This window comes from Callorhinchus milii, unplaced genomic scaffold (genome assembly GCF_018977255.1).
Source record: "Callorhinchus milii isolate IMCB2004 unplaced genomic scaffold, IMCB_Cmil_1.0 Scaffold4, whole genome shotgun sequence".
Taxonomy (NCBI): domain Eukaryota; kingdom Metazoa; phylum Chordata; class Chondrichthyes; order Chimaeriformes; family Callorhinchidae; genus Callorhinchus; species Callorhinchus milii.
The window spans coordinates 21884795-21905395 of record NW_024704745.1 but is presented as its reverse complement, the minus strand read 5'-3'; the positions used below and the strand labels follow the sequence as shown (position 1 = coordinate 21905395).

General features: G+C 39.2%; 1 protein-coding gene across 3 annotated transcripts; it reads right to left on the bottom strand.

The window, feature by feature from the left end:
• Positions 1-1622: 1622 nt before the first annotated feature.
• On the bottom strand, positions 1623-20186 carry slc25a14 (solute carrier family 25 member 14). Of its 3 annotated transcripts, XM_042333940.1 has the most exons (13): positions 19968-20186; positions 19415-19503; positions 16813-16954; positions 16553-16687; positions 12384-12474; positions 9929-10076; positions 8573-8667; positions 8142-8227; positions 6419-6514; positions 5122-5246; positions 3766-3904; positions 2453-2533; positions 1623-2088 (listed from the first exon to the last, which is right to left on the bottom strand). In XM_042333940.1, the coding sequence occupies exons 5-13, from the start codon at positions 12445-12447 to the stop codon at positions 2047-2049; spliced, it is 876 nt and encodes a 291-aa protein (XP_042189874.1). In that variant the 5' UTR covers positions 12448-12474; positions 16553-16687; positions 16813-16954; positions 19415-19503; positions 19968-20186; the 3' UTR covers positions 1623-2046. The 3 variants fall into 3 exon arrangements, with proteins under 3 accessions (XP_042189874.1, XP_007889926.1, XP_007889927.1); XM_007891735.2 differs by lacking the exons at positions 16553-16687; positions 16813-16954; positions 19415-19503; positions 19968-20186 and adding an exon at positions 14960-15476; XM_007891736.2 differs by lacking the exons at positions 16553-16687; positions 16813-16954; positions 19415-19503; positions 19968-20186 and adding an exon at positions 15339-15476.
• Between the last annotated feature and the right edge of the window lie 415 nt (positions 20187-20601).

The window sequence follows — 20601 nt, the reverse complement described above, 5'->3', positions numbered from 1 at the left end:
AAAAAAGGTAATCCCTCACTCACTTTGAGTATCATTTTTTGTCCCTCCATATTTTAGCACCTCATCAAAACATCTCAAAGCATTTCTGAATGCTGCAATTATGACGATGCACAACAGTGTAAGTAAGAATCAAACTGGAGAAGTCTAAAAATCCTTTGATGTGAACATGCAGATAGCAGGTCCTACAATAAATATAAAAGGAGCCAGCGTATCCTCGTTTCTCTGCTCATTATCAACAATTATTGCCACTTCTGGGAGCACATAAAATGTTTTTTTTAAAGTGCAAGTTTGAATGTTTGGTTTGAGATTTTTGATGTTTTGCTTTTCTTTATGCCTCAATGTAATAACAGTCTACCCGCAAGGCTCATTGTCACCCTGCCTGATAGTACAAGCAGTACAAATTTGACATAGGCTCAGACGCACAGACTTGTGTGTGCTTACTTTCACTCTGTGGGGAAGCACCTGGCCTCCACTGATCACTGCACCTTATCTTTATGAATCACCATGCTACCTTTCCGTAGCATTTTACTTTTACAAGTGTGAACAGTTAGGAAGCAGTGACTATGTGAAGAAAATAGACCTAAAATTAGACTAATAATTGTACATCAGAGTTGTGCAATGGACTGAAGGAACTTTCCAATTAGAACCTTTAGAATCACAATCTCATAAAACAATAAATGCTTTTGTATAAATAATAATAATCATTGCATTTGGTGTAACATTTTAGCACGTCATCACAACATCTCAAAGTGTTTCACTATGAAAAATTTTGGTCTCAAAAATCTCATAAAAAGAATGTTTTACAGCATTTTAGTTTTGCAACTCACCTCATTCTGCACAGCACAGACAGTCTGGCCGAACAACACAAATAACCTCTACATTTCAGTTGGTATTTTATTTATTTTACTTATGTACTACTTTTGCAATTCACTTGCACACTTTGCATATAATGGTCAAAAGATTAAGGCATTTCCAACATAAAACCAATACATTTGTCAAACAAAACATGCATATGCCATTTTCAGCAGTAAAACAGTTTGTACAGTACTGTGTAACCTTCAAAGGGACATATTTTTCATAACAAGAACAAAAAAACACACAACCTGGGGATATAAAATATATATGTATATAAAAAATATTTAGATGGAAACATTATGACATTGATCAATTACATTCTTTGTATATTTTTGCATGGATTCTAGGCACATCTGAAGATGCATAGGTAACTACTGTACCACACTAACAAACCATTCATCACAAATTGAGAGGAAAGGGCTGCAGCAGCATAGGGCAAAACATACTTATCAGACTTTTGAAGAATGAACTTGCATTTTGTTTGCTTTCTTAGTAATCATTACATGTGGAGCATTTTGAGACGTTTCAACGGCTCTATAAAATTACAAGTTCTTTCTCTATTTAAAGTATAGCATGTTCATTATATGTTGGCTTCATTATATCTGATCACATTATTTTACAGTGGGTCATCTTTTTAAATCCATTGCTACATTAAATCTTGAGCCAACTTCATGGTGATGAGCCTTCTAATCTATTTTTGTAAGTTGCACCCATTTATTAAAGATATTGGGCTTAATCAAAGTGCAAAATAATTATTTGTGCAAAAATATCACTACTTAAGTTGATTTTAAAAATAGGAAAAATTTATTTTTCACTATTTACCATATTGATCTCCTGGTTTGTTGACTCTTTCCTAGTCATTAAGGCATTTTACATTCAATGTCCTCTACATCTATGCATTAAAAAACTTACATGAACCTTCGTAAATAAAGAACGTGATCCATCTTTTCAGACGGTAAGAGAATAAAATCAATAATGTCCTGCACCATACACAGTGATAGAATGCCATCTGTACAAACAGAAAAGTGACTGCAAATTTGTACAAGATAATTTACCAGAACAAAACAAGAGAAATTGGCATTTGTTTACTTCCATTGACCTGTTCCAATGTGCTGGAGGAACTGAAGCACCAAAGGCATGAATTGTGTTTAGAGGCCACACACGCAAAGCAATAAGCTGCTGGACAGTACATTAAATATCAATGTTCCTCAGCTGTTCATACGTTACAAAGAACTGGAAAGACAGTTAAGGAAAACATCTTCTGCCTAAAATGAAAGAACATTAACAGGGGGTTAGGGGAAAAAGAGGTGTTCAAAGTGGTTGGTCTTAAGGCAAGTTTAATGGTGAGAAGGAGGTGCAATGTTAAAGCTTAGCATGATAATAATAATAATCCTTGCATTTGATATAGCGCTTTTCACGTCTTCTAGACGTCCCAAAGCACTTCACGGAATATAGCATGGTTAAAGACTCTGCCAAAGATTGCCTACCAGAGTCCTGGGTTCAAACCTTTGTGCTATATCAGGGTTATGTTCTTGTATTCTGTACCTGAGATGTAACAGAATAACTGTAAATTTTATTCAAAATGTTAAAAGGATACAATGATGTTCCACGGTCCTAGTCTTAACCAATTTGGCCAGAATCCTTTATATAACGCCAAGAGCCCTTCATACTTCCAGGTCTGCAAAAAATAATTAACCAAATCCACAATGGTAATAGATTTGTGTATAGAAAATAGGTTATTAGAACAACCCAGTAAATACAGCTGTCGTTTAAGAAAAGGAGATTACCTTCCAACAGCATCTCCATTCATAACTCCTTGGAGGAAAATTGCTCAGTCAGTCTAATGTACCACCTAATCATATCCATTGATACGTGTGGATTGAACAGTTCCCTCATATTGAGCTCAATGAAAAGGCTTGCCACATTTCAGAAAATGGCCTGATAAATGCATGATTCTCACACTCCATCCTAAAGTCCCTCTGACTCACCTCCTCCCAACCCACTTTCAGAACTTGTCTCATTACTTGCTTTTGGTCCTCTTTAGGACCATGCTTTTGGTCCGCTTTACCCTGCCCCCCTCCCCACCCTCTTCAGCTCCCACCCCTTAGCTCGGGTACCAAGCCAGCTGTGTAAAGCACTTTGGGGCATCTTCCTGACATGAAATATATAATATAAATAAAAAAAATTGTATTATAATTGCAAAGGGGAGGGATAGTCCATGTTAGTGCAGATATTGAGGGATTCTACTTCTATCCCAGATCAAAGTGTGATCACGAAATGAACCTATAATAATAATAATAATAATAATCCTTGCATTTGATATAGCGCTTTTCACGTCGGGAGGACGTCCCAAAGCGCTTCACAGAACACACTGTAAAGTGAATTGACTGCATATTTGTGGGCGAACGCGGCAGCCAATTGCGCACAGCAATGTCCCACAAACAGACGTAGATTGAAAATGACCAATTTAATTATTGTTTTTAGTTTTGGAGGGATTATTATTAGGCGTGTGGAGTAAGGAAACTTGCCCAAGGGTTCGCCCTCTGACTGGAATTGAACTCAGGTCTCTCACTTGCAAAGCGAGTGCTCTAACCACTGAGCTACAGGACTGGCCCAAGTGCTCAGTGTCAATATCATGCAGTGTATTTTCCCACTGATTCTCCCTCTACACATTTCTAAACTAGGTTCATCTCACAATGAGACCAAGGTACGATGCCTTGATTTCTGTGCCGTATTAAATTTTAGATTGATAAATCCACACAATTTGGATAAAACGGTATTCAAACATTAGGAAACATATGTAGGGCTGTGTGAAAACACCTCTTACCATTGTTACATCATGCATTTCTTGTTCTTTTCCACTGAAAGTTAAAATGTGACATTATTTAAAGAAATCAGTTGTAAACGTACCTTTAATATGCAGTCCACTGTACCCTTGTATATCAAGTGACTTTGACCCTTTATGACTCTCTGGTTCATCATTCTCGTTCTCACAACATCAACTGGATTAGAGGCAACTGCTCCCACCATACCACAAACAAAACTGGAGCTGAAGAATGAAACATTGCATTACTTTTCAAACTATTTCAATTTTATTTTGTACCCAAGTTAACTTTTGAAGGCAGGTTTTCCCCAACTTGTACAAATTAAGCTTCCTATGAGAACAACATGTGACTGCAATGACCCAGGAATGTGTTTTACTTTGGGGAAAATATCAAGATATTCTTCCTATATATATCCTATGGGTCTCTATCACAGCATTGCACTTAGCTGGTCTCCCTGCAGATTGTAAAACAAGACCAGCTTCCAAATCAAGATTGAATTGAAGAATTTTCCATTATCTTTTATTCCAAACCACTGCATTACAAATATATAACCTTGTGGGTTATTATACTTCAAACAGCAGAATGCTTTACAAACCTCTACGATAAGTTCAATACCAGCAAGTGGAATAACAAGACAACAGCTCTTTTGGAATGTCAATTACATCTGTTGGAAAAGGGACGGAAATAACAGACATGGCTTCCCACCCATGCTATATACAAGGGGAGCGTCTTCCAGGACTCTAGGTCTTTTTTGCCCAGGAGAAGTGAGCAGGCCTAATTCAGAATTTTATATGAAAGAGGATTTCATAACGTTCACAATATACCAGATAGAAAAAATGCAAATGAAAAGATATAAACAGCTACATTACATGAACAGTAACTGATATTGAAGTTGGTTGTATTACAGCTGTTAACGCTTTAGATTTGGAATAAAATTCCACTTTGACATTTCTTTGCTGGGTGGAAGGTTCCTGTCCAAATGGGTTGGGCAGTTGCCATTAGACCAATAAAGAACAAGAATCCTCATCAGACCAAAAATTCAGTCTTTGTAATTTCCTCACTTTTTAAAAAAAAATATTTCAGGGTCTATTTATCTTTACTAGTCACTCCATATGCTTAGCAGCTTAATATAGTTACAATTATGCATTTGTTGTTCTGTTCAAAATGTGATTCAAGATTAGATTATAACATTTTACCAACAATAAACTAGCTGTTGTCAGGCCAAAAGGAATTTTTATTCAATTAAATCCAGAAATGGAGATTTTAAGACCTTCAAACCTTTAATAAAATTCAATTTTACATTTGTATTGTGCTCATCACACCAGGAGTTTGTCCCATGGCGCTAGACAATAATGGCTTGGCACCCCAGGTGGGGGTGGGGTGGGGTGGGGAAGTATCCTGCAACCTTGGTGAAATTCTCAGAATGCAGTCAATAGCTTACACAAGATGCGAGTGGATGGTGTCTCCCATCATTCCTGACAAGATTAGGTTCTTCTTGGTGAGATCGTACACTGGCAACTCCACTCCAGCAACAATAGCTGCTCTCTGAGCAGTAAGGAAGACCCCCTAATACAAACAACAGAGACAAAAGTGAATTATGTAGAGTATGGATATGGACTGATGATGGATAGCAAAGTTGTTAAAACATGTGCCTTCAAATTCGACATAGACTTGTTGAAAGCTGCCTTTTCTCTGCTATGTGGAAAGCACCCTGTGTCAAATGGGTTGGGGCAGATTCAAAACCAGTTTGTCACGAGCTCAAATTCACATCACAGAGCAACTCAAGAGGGTTTAAATGAACACCGAATTGATATAGCAGAACCCTGTTATAAAGGACCACTTATAAGGCACATTTTTTCTTGTAAAAGCAGGTGCCCTTTGGCATTTGTTTTGGCGCAAGAGCCAGCTAGCTTCCTATTCAGTTGGACGTTAAAGATCCCATGGTGATGTTTGAATAGTGAAAGGAGTTCCTCCCAGTGACCTGGCCAACAATCTCCAGATAGATAAAAGGTCATTCACTTCACGATTGTTTGTGAGGGTGCAAATTTCATGACGCTACACTGAAACAACATTTTTCTTCAAAAAAAAGTCTTTTGAGATGTTTGAACATAAGGTGCTATATCAAATGCAGGTTTTCTTAGTTCTTTTATAATGCATACATTAAACAAGTAATGACATTGGCCTAATCAATGGTGTAAATAAAGGCTGAAACAATAGAAACAACTCACATTTTTTAATAGCATCTTATCACTTTGAAACATCACAAGCTGTCAGCGTAATTTTTTTTAACAGCAAAGGAAAACACCCTCCTCTTTTCAAACAATGTCATGAGATTCATCATGTCCACCTTTTAACACTGACCAAAGGATGAGATATTAAGAGCTGCCAATCTGCCCGTCTATATAAATACAAGTTGTTGCCTGTTCCGCAATGCTAATAATCTACAAGAAAGCTTTCTTACATGGTTCTAAACACTCACTTGCTACAGCCTTTTGTTGGAGACTATTCCCAGTTTATTAAGAATATTCCTCATTGCATTGGATACAGCACCAATAATGTAAAGAAGTCTGAAAGTAACACACAATGTTTCTGTGAAATGTAGTGACTGTGTAGATGTACGTGAACACAGCAGACAATTTACACACATTATACCACAAACAGCAATAAGGAAAATANTTTTTTATATATGGGGGTGTATAAAAAAAGTAGATCATGAGAGTAGATTACAGAGAACTCACCCGCCACAGTCCTCGAGTTCCTTCTTGTTGGTAAATGGAAATGAAATTTCCAATCATACCTCCATTCACCAGGTTGCTTTGAGCTTGCATTCTGATCTATAAAACACAAACAGCCACCGCAATCGGAAAGTTAACAATAGTAATAGTTGCATCTGATATGCCCTTTTATCACATCATAATAGCTAAAAGTACTTCACAGGGTTTTACTCTAAAGTGCAGTGACTGCCTAAATCTTAGACAGTGCAATTTTTGACAATCTAAAGCACAAATAAATTTCAAAATTCTCTGCAATTGATTTTGTAATGTACATTTATATTTGGGTTTGTTTTTAAAAATACGCTTTCACCTGATAAAATGTAGCACAAACCAAAAATATTTTATAGAACTACACCAAGGAAAGCAAGTTAACAAACATCTCGGAAGATGAAGCAACTTTTAGCCTAGTGACTGCATTTCTCTCTGCAAGCTCAGTAACTCACTCAACCAGTAACCTGCTCAACCAGTAACCTGCTCAATCAGTAAACGCACTTGCATTACACACTGTTTGAACAAAAAAAATCCCAGGAATGGAGTAAGTAGGATGTCAGCTATTTTTTTTTTTTTTTTTTTTTTTTAAAAGTATTAAGGGTGAAACTGCCCTTTTAAACAATGCAATTTTTTTAAAAGAATCAAACCAAGATTTGCTGTTAATTCGTTATTTTTTATATTACCTCGTTTCTGATTAATATTAGAAACTGCACAAAAAGAAACTCGATGACGTAAAAACAAGTACTTTCCTGACCTCGACAGGATTGGACACAGTTGCAACATTACATACCTAATATTTACTTTAGACAAGTTGAACTACATCAAAAACAAACCAGCCTCAATACAAACTGACCATCAAATCTGGTAGAGACTGCAAATGTCAGAGGCCACGGTATTACGTTGTTAGTTGCTCATGAAACACCTATCACGTCTGCATGTACCATTCTGAAATTTGGCAGCAGAATTTAACTTTGGCTTCTTTTTGAATTATTTCCTCACAAACCAAGCACTCACTGCATTCTGTAAACCACTCATGCTCCGTGGCTACTGCCGTACTTCACGCTTGTGTAATGGCTTCAATTGTATATAGGTAAGCCAAAGAAAATGGCATTGCAACCATCAGCAACTAAGGGTTAAATTTGTCTTATAATACAGCAATGTTTTGCTGCCGTCATTAAATTTGAAAGACTCTGTACTCATTACAACCTTTCTGTGCTTTTAAGAAATCTCCAGTGTCAATTTTCAGAGCGTCTGTTATTGCAATTATTTTGAGCTGCACTTTGTTGTGTCAGTGAATATTAGAAATATATTTAAGCAAGCATTGCAGCCACACAAGTACTCTTAATGTTAGGAAGTGCTTAGACAACCAGAGGCTGTCACCATTAATGGAAATGCATCGCTAATCAGAAAGGCTAACGCTCCGTTCCTCAATTAGAGTGCATGGATGGTGATCTTCCAAGTTCAAATATTAACTGACATGTAGAGCTAGAGTACAACTGATCAGTGCAATTTTGAAAGCCCCAGAGTCCCAAAATAATAGTGGGAGATCGTGCCCAACAGTGCCTTAAGAAAATAGTCTCTTGAGGCAGCGAATGAGGCAGTAGGACAAGGAAAATGTTGTGCTTTCAAGTTTCGCAATAAAATGCAGCATCTTCACTACACTGTACTAGCATGGTAGAGTATAGTGAATTCTTACCTTCAGTACATCAGTAGGATTGGCAATAGTGGATGAGATTACTCCAGAGAGAATCCCGCAACACATATTAGTGATCAAAGTCTCATCTGTGAGGTAACAAATAGAATAGAAGTCATGGTCATTCAAGTATAATAGGATCAATTAAATATCTATGAAGATTCTTTTTTTTAAAAAATAGGTTTTAAGTGATTTGAATCTAGGGCAAATAAATTAGAACAGTCATATTTATAGCAAGCAAATATAGGACAGCAGCCCTCACTGGAATACTATAGGACACTACTGTAGAACCAAACTGTAAACCAAGTCAGCACACCAAACTACATATTCATATAATTATCTACAGCACATAATTAAATGCACTGTCATTCATGATTGCCGATTGATAACTACGTGGGAAAAGTGAAAGCAAATGTAGTATTTGTGGCTCTTACCTTCAGGCTGATCCCTAGACAGACGTTTCAGGGTCTGGTACGTACCCATCTTTATAGTACCATATGAGGCTTGGCGGAGCATAGCTGGGGCTATCCTGCAAGGAATTAACATCAGGACAAGCACATGCTTTACAACATCTTCTTTTCATTAAAGAAACACTAAATTACTTCTCAGACCTGTATTTTCTTTTGAAAACTAGTTTTTTTTTAAAAAAAGAGCAAACTGCCACTAAGCATTAAATTACAGATTTACAATAGCAATGGGTTATAGAATAGGATACAAGGAGATTCTCTCCAAATTAAATTCCTTCTAATAGTAGCCCCTGCAGTTTTCTTAGTTGGTCCTTGTGCCACACAAGACTGTGTAAAAGTCTAAAAGTGTACAACAGCCCCAGTAATTTAGAAACTAAACTGCCAGGATTAATTATTTGTGTTGTATTAGGTCATTTGTGTGTCAGGCTTGCTCAGTTGGTGGTCAGAAGGTCATGACCTGCTCTTGCCTGCTGGTCAGACGGTTATGGTTCAAGCCCCATGCATGAAACTCATATAGTCTAAACTGACATTCCAGTGAAATGCTGGAGAAATGCTGTATTGTTGGAGGTGCTTCCTTCAGATGAGACTTTAAACCATCTCCTGTTCAGATAGACGTTAAAAATACCTGTTTGTGGGACATTGAAATGTGCAAATTGGCTGCTGCATTTGGCCACAAAATACAGTCGCACTATTTCACAGTATATGCAGTAAAGCGCTTTGGAAGTGTTGGTGATATTAAACGCGGCAGCGCTCTTTCACATGTCATCAATCAGGGCAGTGTTTGGGGAACAACTAGTTTCAGGATCTTCTGCCACGGCTCCATTTTCTCAACACCGTAATACAATTATCCGGGGGAAAGCAACTTTGGCCCCTGTCATCAAATAACTCACTAATACTTGGTGTTCATGTTTACATGAAGAATGATCCCTTGAGTGAGTGGCTCCAGTCATGTCTCACACTGTTCGCACAAACACTGAGTTTGACTAGTGGGTAAAAGACTCAGCTTAATCATTTGTGAAAGCTTACAACACCCTCAAAAGACAGAATGTGAGGGGGGGAACAAATCAGCAAGGAAGTAGGAGAATGAAAAACAAAATCCCTTCTGCTCTTTAAAGTTATAAAGAAATTCATAGATTTTTATCTTTCCTATTGGGTCTATTAAGCACCATGTGGAAATGAATATGTACAGAGAGACTATATAACATCAACAATGTTTAGGTTCCTACAGCCACTGTGAAATCAGCCTGCTTCAGTTTTTGGACCTATCCAAACAAATAAAATTGAAACACAGAATTTCTCAACATAACGTTTAGATACACTCACCCAGAATACAGAGCTGTTAAACCTTCTTCTCTGCATATCCTGACAAGTGCATGAACCATTCCCCTGTACCTGATTTCTCTGAAGTTAGAGTCACTCACTTGACCCTGAACTTGCAAGCGAGTTTTGGTCAAGTCGATGGGAAAAGTACCTGCAACGTTGTAGGGAAGGAAAGAGAGAATAAAAGCCAAATCAATAAGAGTAGATTCCAGACTAATTATTGACTTTGCTTATTTTTGACTGATGAAGTCATATTATTTTTGCCATTATAATCCAATGAAATTTAACGATGGCATCCAATACTCCCAGTTAAGATAAACGAATGACCAATTTTATTTGGGGGAAGTGTTGGCCAGGGTACCGGGAGAAACTCACTTCTACTTTTGAATAAAGCCACTGAATCTTTAGTGTCCACCTGAAAAGGCAGGTGGGACCTTGGTTTAATAGGTCATCCTAAAGACTTAATCTGCTTAGAATCAGCTGTAATTAAGTTTAAGAGCTTTAAGCGCTCAGGGACGCCACCCCACGTGAAGGACCCTATAACAAGTTGTTAATCATTCTTATTCCTAGTTAGTAATTACTAATAATCCTTGCATTTAATATAGGGCCTTATCACATTTTCGAGACCTCTAAAGCACTTCACAGAATGTACTCTATAATACTTATAATATCACTCTAAACAAAATTGACTAAAAAAACCTCCAGGAAGTAGTCATTTAACAGGTTTATCTCCTTATTCTCTTTCAACCCCCTTTGATTCCTTAAGTATAGGATCAGACTCAGCTCCAGTGCCCCACACCTAGAATATTGTGTGCAGTTTTGGTCTCCTTATTTAAGAAAGCACATACTCGCCTTAGAGGGGGTGCAGCGTAGATTCACTAGTTGGTTCCTGGGATGAGGGGGTTGACCTATGAGGATAGGTTGAGAAAACTAGGCCTATATTCTCCAGAATATAGAAGAATTAGAGGTGATCTTATAGAAACCTATAATATTCTTAAGGGTCTTTACAGGGTAGATGCTGTGAGGCTGTTTCCCTGGTTGGAGAATCTAAAACTAGGGGTCATAGTCTCAAGATTAAGGGTCAGCCTTTTCAAACTGAGTTGAGGAAAGATTTCTTCACTCAGAGGGTAGTGAATTTGTGGAATTCTCTACCCCAGAAGGCTGTGGGTGCTCAGTCCTTGAACATATTCAAGGGGGGGAATTTAAAATAAAGCACAAGACAGTACAATGTTAAACATTGGGAATCTAACAAAAATCTGTCCTCATCCTCCCCGCAAACACACAAGCAGTATAGGGATAGTAAACAATATTGGTGCAATATCAAGCCTTCAAAACATAAATATTCAATTATATTTCATCTTTAGTTAAAGACATTGCAATGTAATGTTAAGCACAGCTGTATAGTTTTCTCTCTGTAGTATACTCTGCTTGAATACAGAAAGTGATTTTAACCATCTACTTTTGAAACAGGACGTGTGAGAAAAACACAGGAAACTAAAATCAAAAGCATATTTGCAGACTTTTTGCTTCTACCATTTGGCAGAGGTTATGTACTGTGCTGCACTAAACTGATGCAGAACAACGTGGCACATACTTAAGTTCTGTTTTGACCAATAAAGGAGTCAACTGTTCAGATCAATAAAAACAAATAGCAGCTTGTTTACAGGAACACAGCAGGATTGTTGCACAATTTAACTCAATATATGAACTTTCACTTCAAAACATCAAAATAAATGTGGACTTGGACTTCTCCCAGACCGTCCTCTTATTTAAAACAGTTGTGCCAATGCTTGGAATTATTCCAGTATAGCTCATTTTATTCACAATGCACTTGTGAAATGTCTATATCTCAAGAGTCAATAATATTTTCTGCCATTGTTTTATATTGCCCTTTATAGTTTTGATTCTTGCTGTGGCCTGGTTCCACAGGCACAAGCAGTCCAATTGGCCATTTATCACTTGCAAACCTGGTCAGTGAGAGTAAGGCTATTGGACCAAGCTTCATCATAGCCTCCCCCATGTCCCTAATTGAGAGTGATCAGGAATGGGAACTCTGGCCAACATTGACAGCACAGAAGCATTGAAGCCAGTTGCTGCCCGGGCTGGGGTTTGTTCACTTAGCGCTGACTGGAAATCAAACCTCAATCTTTTGGACTTTATGGCTTAATGCTGGTTTGTGAGACGTTACATTTCTTAATGACAAAAAGGTCCGGCACTAATACAGCATTATGCCAGCAATGGGCTGACTAGAGACAGACAATGCACAAAAGTCACATGAGATGACCGTCTACACCATAACATTTTACTCTGCATTATTATTTACACCAGTAATAATATTTGCATTTGATATAGCACCTTATTACGTCTTTGAGACGTCTAAAAGAACAGTATTTCATCCAATAATTTCATCCATTTACTGCAAGATAATTACTGATATTCACACTCAAGCAATACCCACCACACTCTGCAGTGATAGAGGCCAAACCACCATAAACAAAGGGCTGCCAGTTGAGACTAGACATTTCTCAGGCTGAAGTCCTTTCCTCTGTCTGTTAAGAGGGGAAAATATGCATTAATATGCATTAGAGCTTGTACCTCATTTGAATTGGTACTAAATTATAATTCCTTAAAATAGGAATACTGATGTTTAAATTTGATATAGCTCCTAACCACATTGAAACATCTCAAAGTGCATCACAGAATTTTATAAATTGTTATGACTGTATATTTATAGGTGAACTTAGCAATTTCCATGCAACAAGAACCCACAAACAGCCAGAGGTGAATAATGATTTAGCTCAGTGATTAATGTCCCATAGACCAGAAGAAACTCCATTCTTATTTTGAATAGTGCCATGGAGTCTTTGTTTACCTGAACAAGTAGATGGGACCTCAGTATAACATCTCAGCTGAAGGATAGCACCTCCAACAACGCAGCTGTCGCCCACCACTGCATTGGAGTATCAACCTACACTACAATCTTGAAGTTCCAACATGAGACTTGATCCCACATCTTGACTGAGAGGCGAGAGTGCTAGCAAACTAAGCTAGGTTGACAAAATTCAAAAGGCTCAGTTCCTCAAGTTCCACTCACTACTTGAGTACTTATGTAAAAATAAAATCTTGAACAGGTTGAGAGGTTTGTGTTCACGTTGGTTTCTTGCAGTATTGTATAATCACGATTGGTCTATGATTTTCCAAGTAAAGCACAGCAAATTAACACAAATATTTTATTTCCAGATTTAATAAGGACCACAAATTTTCACACATGACAAAGACTACCCTAACCCTAACTGTCTATCGCCATCATCCCAGGTTTTGATTGGGACTTCCTTGGATTTACCAGACTTCCATCCTGCTCTCCTCACTGAATGAAATCAGGTGCCATCCTTTTCTTTCTATGTACACAACATTTTACTGATTGTACTGCACCTGAAATCTAGCTGCTGCAGTATTTGGAAAAATCCAGTCTGTCTGACCATACATTTTAAGGTACTTCCTAAAAAAAAGTAGCTTTAATTCCGTAACATCCCCTCCCCAAGTCAATAAACGTTTCAGCTCCTTGGGAAGTTCTCCCAATGTGAAAGGATACAGATGTAATTTATTGTTGTTATTTGGTGTTGTATAAGCCCACATAGGCAATAGGCCTAACAATAGTATTATATGATATATACAGTATCGGGGCTAAAATAGATTTCAGATACAGTACCATCTATACAATGTTATGTTTTCATTCTCTGCATCATACAGATGCTATTGCTTCCGATTCCCCATTATATCTTAGTAAATAATACCGGCTTCTATTAGTCTAATTGGCTATGTGTGCTTACATTTTTTCGTGCGGGTGGTATTTTTTACTGAAGTAAATGTAAATTATTTTAGAAAACATCTCTGCAATACCTAGACAGAGAGCCTAGACTTCTTCTAGTGCTGTATGCAAAAAGCAAGTCCGATGAAATTGATTGTGTTCCATATATTTAAGACCAATGTAACAAGATTTGTCTTTATTCAAGTTTTGTATGAAAGCAAAATTATATTAAGAGTGGATAAGGAAACGGTCAAGAAAAATGCACAAATTGTGGGAAACAGAAATCTGTAAACCACTTACCATTCTCTCACCTCTGAGTCAGAAGGTCTTGGGTTCAAGTCCCACATCCAAACTTTAAATTCAGTCTAGACAAACATTCAAATGCAGTGCTGGGCATACTGCAGTGTTGGAAGTGACGTCCTTGGATGCGATGCTAACTGACGCCCAAGTCTGCATATTCGGGTAGACATTAAAGATCCCATGGCACTACTTGAAAATAGAAGGGAGTTTCTCCTGGTGTTCTAGCTAACAACCCCCCAGATTAAATGGGTCATTCATGTCATGGTTATTCGTGGGACATTCCTGTTGGAGTGGGTGAGGACTGTGAAGTGGGCTCATGTTTGCCTAGCAGAAAAAGTGGCGAGGGTATTAGGTGGCCAGGAAGACAGGGTTTACTAGGGTAAAACTGCCTATGCTGCGGACTTATGAATGTGTAGTTTGAAGCGTTTTGAGGTGTCCTCCCAACGTGAAAGGCACTGTATAAAAATGGATTGTTATTTATTATTCACAGGGATCCGTATTTTTGAATTATTTTAACATAGGCTGCTGGCTAATTTCCAACCAATTTTCGTTCTGGACCTGTATTGAGATTTCCCATTATAAACGCTTACTAATGTTAACACCCAGGGTTTAGTATGGGATAGACCCCACTGTCCATTATTACAAAGCTAACTCCATCAGTGTATGGTGAATAAGTCTGCACCTTTTCACGTTCAAAACACTATTTTCAGGGAAGCTTTTGTGCATAAAAAATTAGTTCTAAATTGCATTAGATCTGCATTAATGCCTTCATTCATCAATTATGTTGCAGATAACTGTAGTGAGTAGATGGGTTTAGTGAAACTATTTACTGGTAATAACCCCCAAACAGATCCCATGCGGCAAAGCAGCTTTATCAGCAGTCTACAGATCAGAAGGAAACACTGTACATAAAATTAATACCATACCCTAGTAGCCGGCAATGCAGCAAGTCTTCAGCCTACTGCAAAAAGAGATCACGTTGCAAAGATAATCAGCGAGAAGACAGTACAAGTATCTGTTCTCTTGATCACCAGAATGCATTAGACACAAACACCCAGGTAGTTCCAGCTTAAATCCATTCACAATTCCCGAACAAGTTGAAACCTATCAGACACTTGGCTGCGGCGAATCACGGTAGTTGTGAAAGAGTCAGGACTGGGGAATGCTCAATGCAGCAGTCAGTGCCAGAGGTTCCCAGCAATAGCTACACTGCTCTGCTCTCCTGCAGCAAGCGTTACTGACTGCTGACTTGCAGAAACATTCCAAGGAAAAAAAACAATCAGGTTTATAGGAAGCTTCACATACCCGTTCCCAGCAGTGCTGTTTCCTTCTTATGGAAGAATAGTTTCCTTTTAATATCCAGCTCTTTCCAAGATTATGTCACAATAACAGTGCACAGCACAGCCCACCCCAGCACTGTACTCCCATTGGCTTTAGCACACACAGGAGGTTTCCATGAAATGGCTATGTGCCAGTAGAGGGCACCAGATACTAAAGTACTGAACACTACTTTTTCTCCACATGTTTTAAAAGTCATTCTTCCATTTAATTTATCCCTTTCTGAAAACGGATGCGCACAAAGCTGATGCAGAATGTCAGAGTCCTGTTCGACCCCCAACTACTCCTTCATTTCTTACAACCGGAATATTACTTTCCATCTTCTTTCCATCATCTTTGCAAAAATCGCTCCCTTCAGCCACTAACTCTCCCACGAGCCTGATGAGACCCTCTTCCACCACCTCCAGGCTCCATTACTTAAACATGCTACTCAAACTTTGCAGCTCTTCCATAAACAAGTTGCAAAACATCCATAAACCTGCAGCCTGTGTCCTCCCTTTATACAATCCGCTAATCATGGGATTCTCTTCAATGAATCCCAGGATTTCAGGAGTACCTAAATACCACATAGGATCCCGAATGGTACTCTCAAAATCCCGGGATTGCAATCACTAATCCCACTACCTCATCAAAGAAAATTGTCCTGACCTTCAAATTCCTCTATAGACTCAATGAAACTTAATTTCCTCTCTCCATAGATGCTGCCTGGCCTGCGAAGTGTTCCCAGCGACTTCTGTTTTATTTCAGATACCCAGCATCTGCAATATTCTGCCATTTTTCCCCCAACTAACATCATTATTATTATTATATTATTATATTATTATTATTATCAATGTATTTTAGTAAGAGCAGTATGGAGGTAAGTATTGAAACCTGGGACCTTATCTCTCGCTCTACAGCTCAGCTGCTCACAAAAGTAATTGACATGTTACACCACATTGCATACTTATTAGACTTTGCACTTTAGATTTTCTGAGCCACGTCTGTTTTCATTTGTTATCTTCTCTGGCTAAACAAAACATATACAAAATACACGTCACGTCTAGCAAGCAGAAGATTGTGCAATCACCTTGCAGATTGTCTACAATATTGAAATAACCAAAGGTAGCAGCAATTCCTTTCTAATCTTGTCTTTCTAGCCCTGGCACCTCCCTACCTCTCCAAATTGCTTACCCACCAACCTTGGCCTCTGTTCAACTGGCTCTGGCCTCCGGCTTGTCCTTCATGCCCTTAGTTTCATCAACAATGGCTACGCTTTCAGATTCTACACACCGATTTGAGCCCTCTTTAGGTGATTGGCAGGTATCAGGAACCCCCTGCAAGCATGAAATGTTTAAGATCATTGCCACACTCTTCCGGCCCACAGCTGAGATGCACACCCTACCCAGTGAGAAATGGCTCAGTCAGTTGGAGGTGTGGAGCTTGAGCAGCAGCTGCTTACATCTTTGCATTCCAATCAGAGTAGATTCCAAGCCCTTGATGTATGAAGGCATGTTCACAAACTCAGACTCCAGGTATCACCTTCCAGTAGCTGTCTGCCCAAGCCTCAGATCTTCCTCATCACCTTTCTACCAGATATTTGCCTTCAAGAAAACAAGTAGAGAATGGTGAACCTTCCCTCATAACAGATGGGCAAATGGGATGCAAACAAATAAGGAAGGAGGAGGGGAAGGTTGGTAAGAACCTAACGTCAATGAAATACTCAAGCCAATTAAAATAAATCACTCTGAATTGAGTTAACTAGTTAAAATTAAGAGCATGTGATTGGATAAGAATGCACAAATAATAAATGAAGGCCTGTGAATTTCAAGGCGCAGTCAATATAAGAAATATGCTGTGATGTTGATTCTGATGTTTTTTGAAAGTAGGAGAGGAAGTAATGAAAATTAGTATGGGAAGATAATAAAAAATAGTAATTCTTATATTTGATATATTGCCTTCCATGGAAGGAGGACATCTCAGCACATCACAAGATATACTGTAAAGTGTAGCACAAAACTGTTTTTTGTGGGTAAAAAGATTGCTCCAGAGGACGTGGCATGATGGCTGATAGCTCTCAAATCATGTAACACTAACCAACAACAACAAAATTATATTTGTATTGTGCCTTTCACGTCGGGAGGACGTCCCAAGGCACTGGACAGACAGAGTTACGGACCCGAGCTGAGGGCTGGGGGGAGGGCAAGGGGGAAGCAGGGAGATCAAAAGCACGGTCGAAGAGTAGGGTCTTGAGGTGGGTCTTGAAGGTGGTGAGGGAGGGACTAAAGGCAGATTAGTTAACTCAGGATAGACTAGGAGCTGTAACAAGGTCATTCCTGTTTTATACTGATACGGTTCTATCACCCTTATATGTACACCCAAGTTATGGCTCCCTCAGTGTACTGGGTGGCCTCTGTGTTCAATACTCACTAATGAATGCAAGTGCCTATAACTAGGTGTAGCTTGACCAATGAATTCTTGCACAACGACAGGTATGACCAATTGCTATTTAAATTAAAGCAAATTGGGAAGCTTCAGTCAATCAGAGACTTATTTTACATCTCTGTGACCTAGGCTGAACCTGTTTGTGTATTCTTTCCTTCTTTGATTTATACAGAAAGCTCAAGAAAACACGGTTAAATTGGCTCAAGAGAATTTTATTGTAGCTTCAAAGAAATCCACAACCCTCGGCATTAAATCTTAAACAACACAATAAATATCAACAAACACAACTATGAGATAACAAAAATTAATCACACTTAAACTATACATGCTAGCAGCCATTTATAATAAAGTTAATGTAAAAGTGCACAAAGATTCAACCTCTGACTACTATTCATTAATAGTCAGAGCACGTACCTTTGTTGTCCTCCCCAAATTAGGGCACCCAATGGTAATTGTAATAGCACTAATTACTTGATGTAATTGGTGGCTTTCTTATGGTCCTATCATATCCAAATGCACGTTGGAATGGTACATTACACGCCAAATTATTGCAATCGACAATTATTGCAATTGTCACCTGCTACTCTGTTTCTGTTGTTTTCACAACGTATTAATTTGTGGAGTCGAACAGCAATTTATTTACTCCTGCACATCAGATTTTAAAATAGAGATAAGAGAGATCTGCTTGGAGATGAGTTGGCTCCGAGGTGACATGCTTGACAATGGAATATCTGAATCAAATCAATCCTCTGTGGCAGTTTCAAAATTCTGGTTCCAGAGCCAGGCGGGTCCGTGGATCTCCAGGGCACTGTTAACGTAGAAATGTGTAGGCGGCATACACACATGGACTATTTGGATATTCTTGAGCACGATAATGGGTTTCTGTATGTGTCAGATACCTAGCTGACCAAGCAAACCATAATCACATTACAGGAACTAGATAAAAGGGAGTAGTGAAAAGTTGTGCAGTGCTGATTTGTTTTATCTGATACATGCAGCAACCCATACCAGGCTTAAGAGTATCCAAACCAAACTGAGAAATCCATGGATCACACCTACACATAGATATTCCAGAGATAGATTTTTGGAATGGAATGCGCAATCTCTCCCTGGAGAGATGCATCCTGCTTACCTAATTCCAGAAAGTATTAGGCACAGGTGACAAGAGCCAAGGCTTGGGGACCGAAGAGGGTGCGTTATGGTACTGCTGAAGTCTAACCAGCTAAAACCGCATAGCTTGCTTTTGATAGAACTGTCTGGCAAGCTTTCCCACTGCTTGTCCAGCTAGGACCACCCTATCCGTTAGCGCTTTGGCTTGCAGACTTAACAGGAGTTGAGTGGGAGGATTCCCTGCCCCCAGGGATTGGTCTGCCCTTCCAAGCCCTGCCGATGAGTCAGGCTGGTTGTACTGTTATTAGTAGTGCCCTGGAATACTGCAAACCCGCTGGTTCAGGAACTGGACTACCGGGACCAACACAGAGGCTGGCTCGATTCTGGCATTCCGTTGCCAAACATATCACCTCGGACAAAATCAGAAGTCCTAGCAGATTTCCAGCATCTGCAGTATTTTGCGTTATATCACTGAGGAGTCAGTTCAGCTCCAAGGAGACCACGCTTACCTTCCCCACCCCCCCAGGAGTAGTGCAATGTTGATTCATAGCCAGAGAGTTTCATTGTTCACAAACCAAATACTGATAGTGCACTGCATCTAAAAAAAGAAAGATGTTTTGGGTGTGACATTGCATCAAACTCTTTGTTCAATTAAATTGTGAATGTTCTTTTAACAATCTGTGAATTCTATTAATTGATGTGGGGAATATCTTTTATTAATGTGATGGTAAAGTTTCATTTGCCAGGTGAGGTGGTAAGAGAGTAGTTTTTATGTCTTATTGCAGCAATTTAAATTGATAATAATAAATAATAATTATCCTTGCAATACTCACCTCAGCTGGTATCTTTGACCTCATAGATTTGATTAAGTATTGCGGTATTTATTTGTGACGTTTTTTTAAAAGACAAGAGTTAACCACCATAATGTGTTGAGGTAAACATTCACCATAATGTAAACAATTTTCCATAATCAACCTTCTCTATCCTATTTCCATGTGCAGTTGTCTTGATGGAACTAGTTATTCTATCCCACAGAGTAAATAGGGAGTAAGGCCCAAGTACCTGCATCCTTGGAGAGGTTCAACAGTGGTTCCATTTGAACCAGTCTGAAGAAACCTATCTTGGTCTTTAATCTGACAAAAAAAATGTTATGCAACAATTATTACACCATCAAAAATAGCAAAGACCTCTAGATTTTATTGCCCCTTCTTTGACTGTTTGGACTGATACTTTGGAGCCCATAAACTCTCTCTGGGCGATGTCATCCACAGATACGGGGTAAACTTCCACATGTATGCGGATGACACACAAATCTACTTTGCCTCCTCCAGTACAAACTCCAGGTCTGCTGATATTCACTCGTGTTCAAATCCCTTCACTCCCTGGCACCTCCCTACCTCTCCGACCTCCTCGCTCCCCAATCCACCACCCGGCGCCTCCGCTGGACTGGCACCGGCCTCCTGCTCGTCCCTCGCACCCTCCGCCCCACGATCGGAGGTCGCGCTGTCAGGCCACTGCGCTATGAGACTCTGGAACGCTCTCCCTCAATCCCTCCGCCTTGTCGCCCCCCCACTTCTCCCCTTTTTTTTCAAGGCCGGCCTGAAAACCTTCCTCTTCAACCGTCGCTTACTTACGGTCACCTCCCCCCCCACCCATCCCCACCCCCGGCCCCGGCCCCGGGGCGCGCCACAGTTAA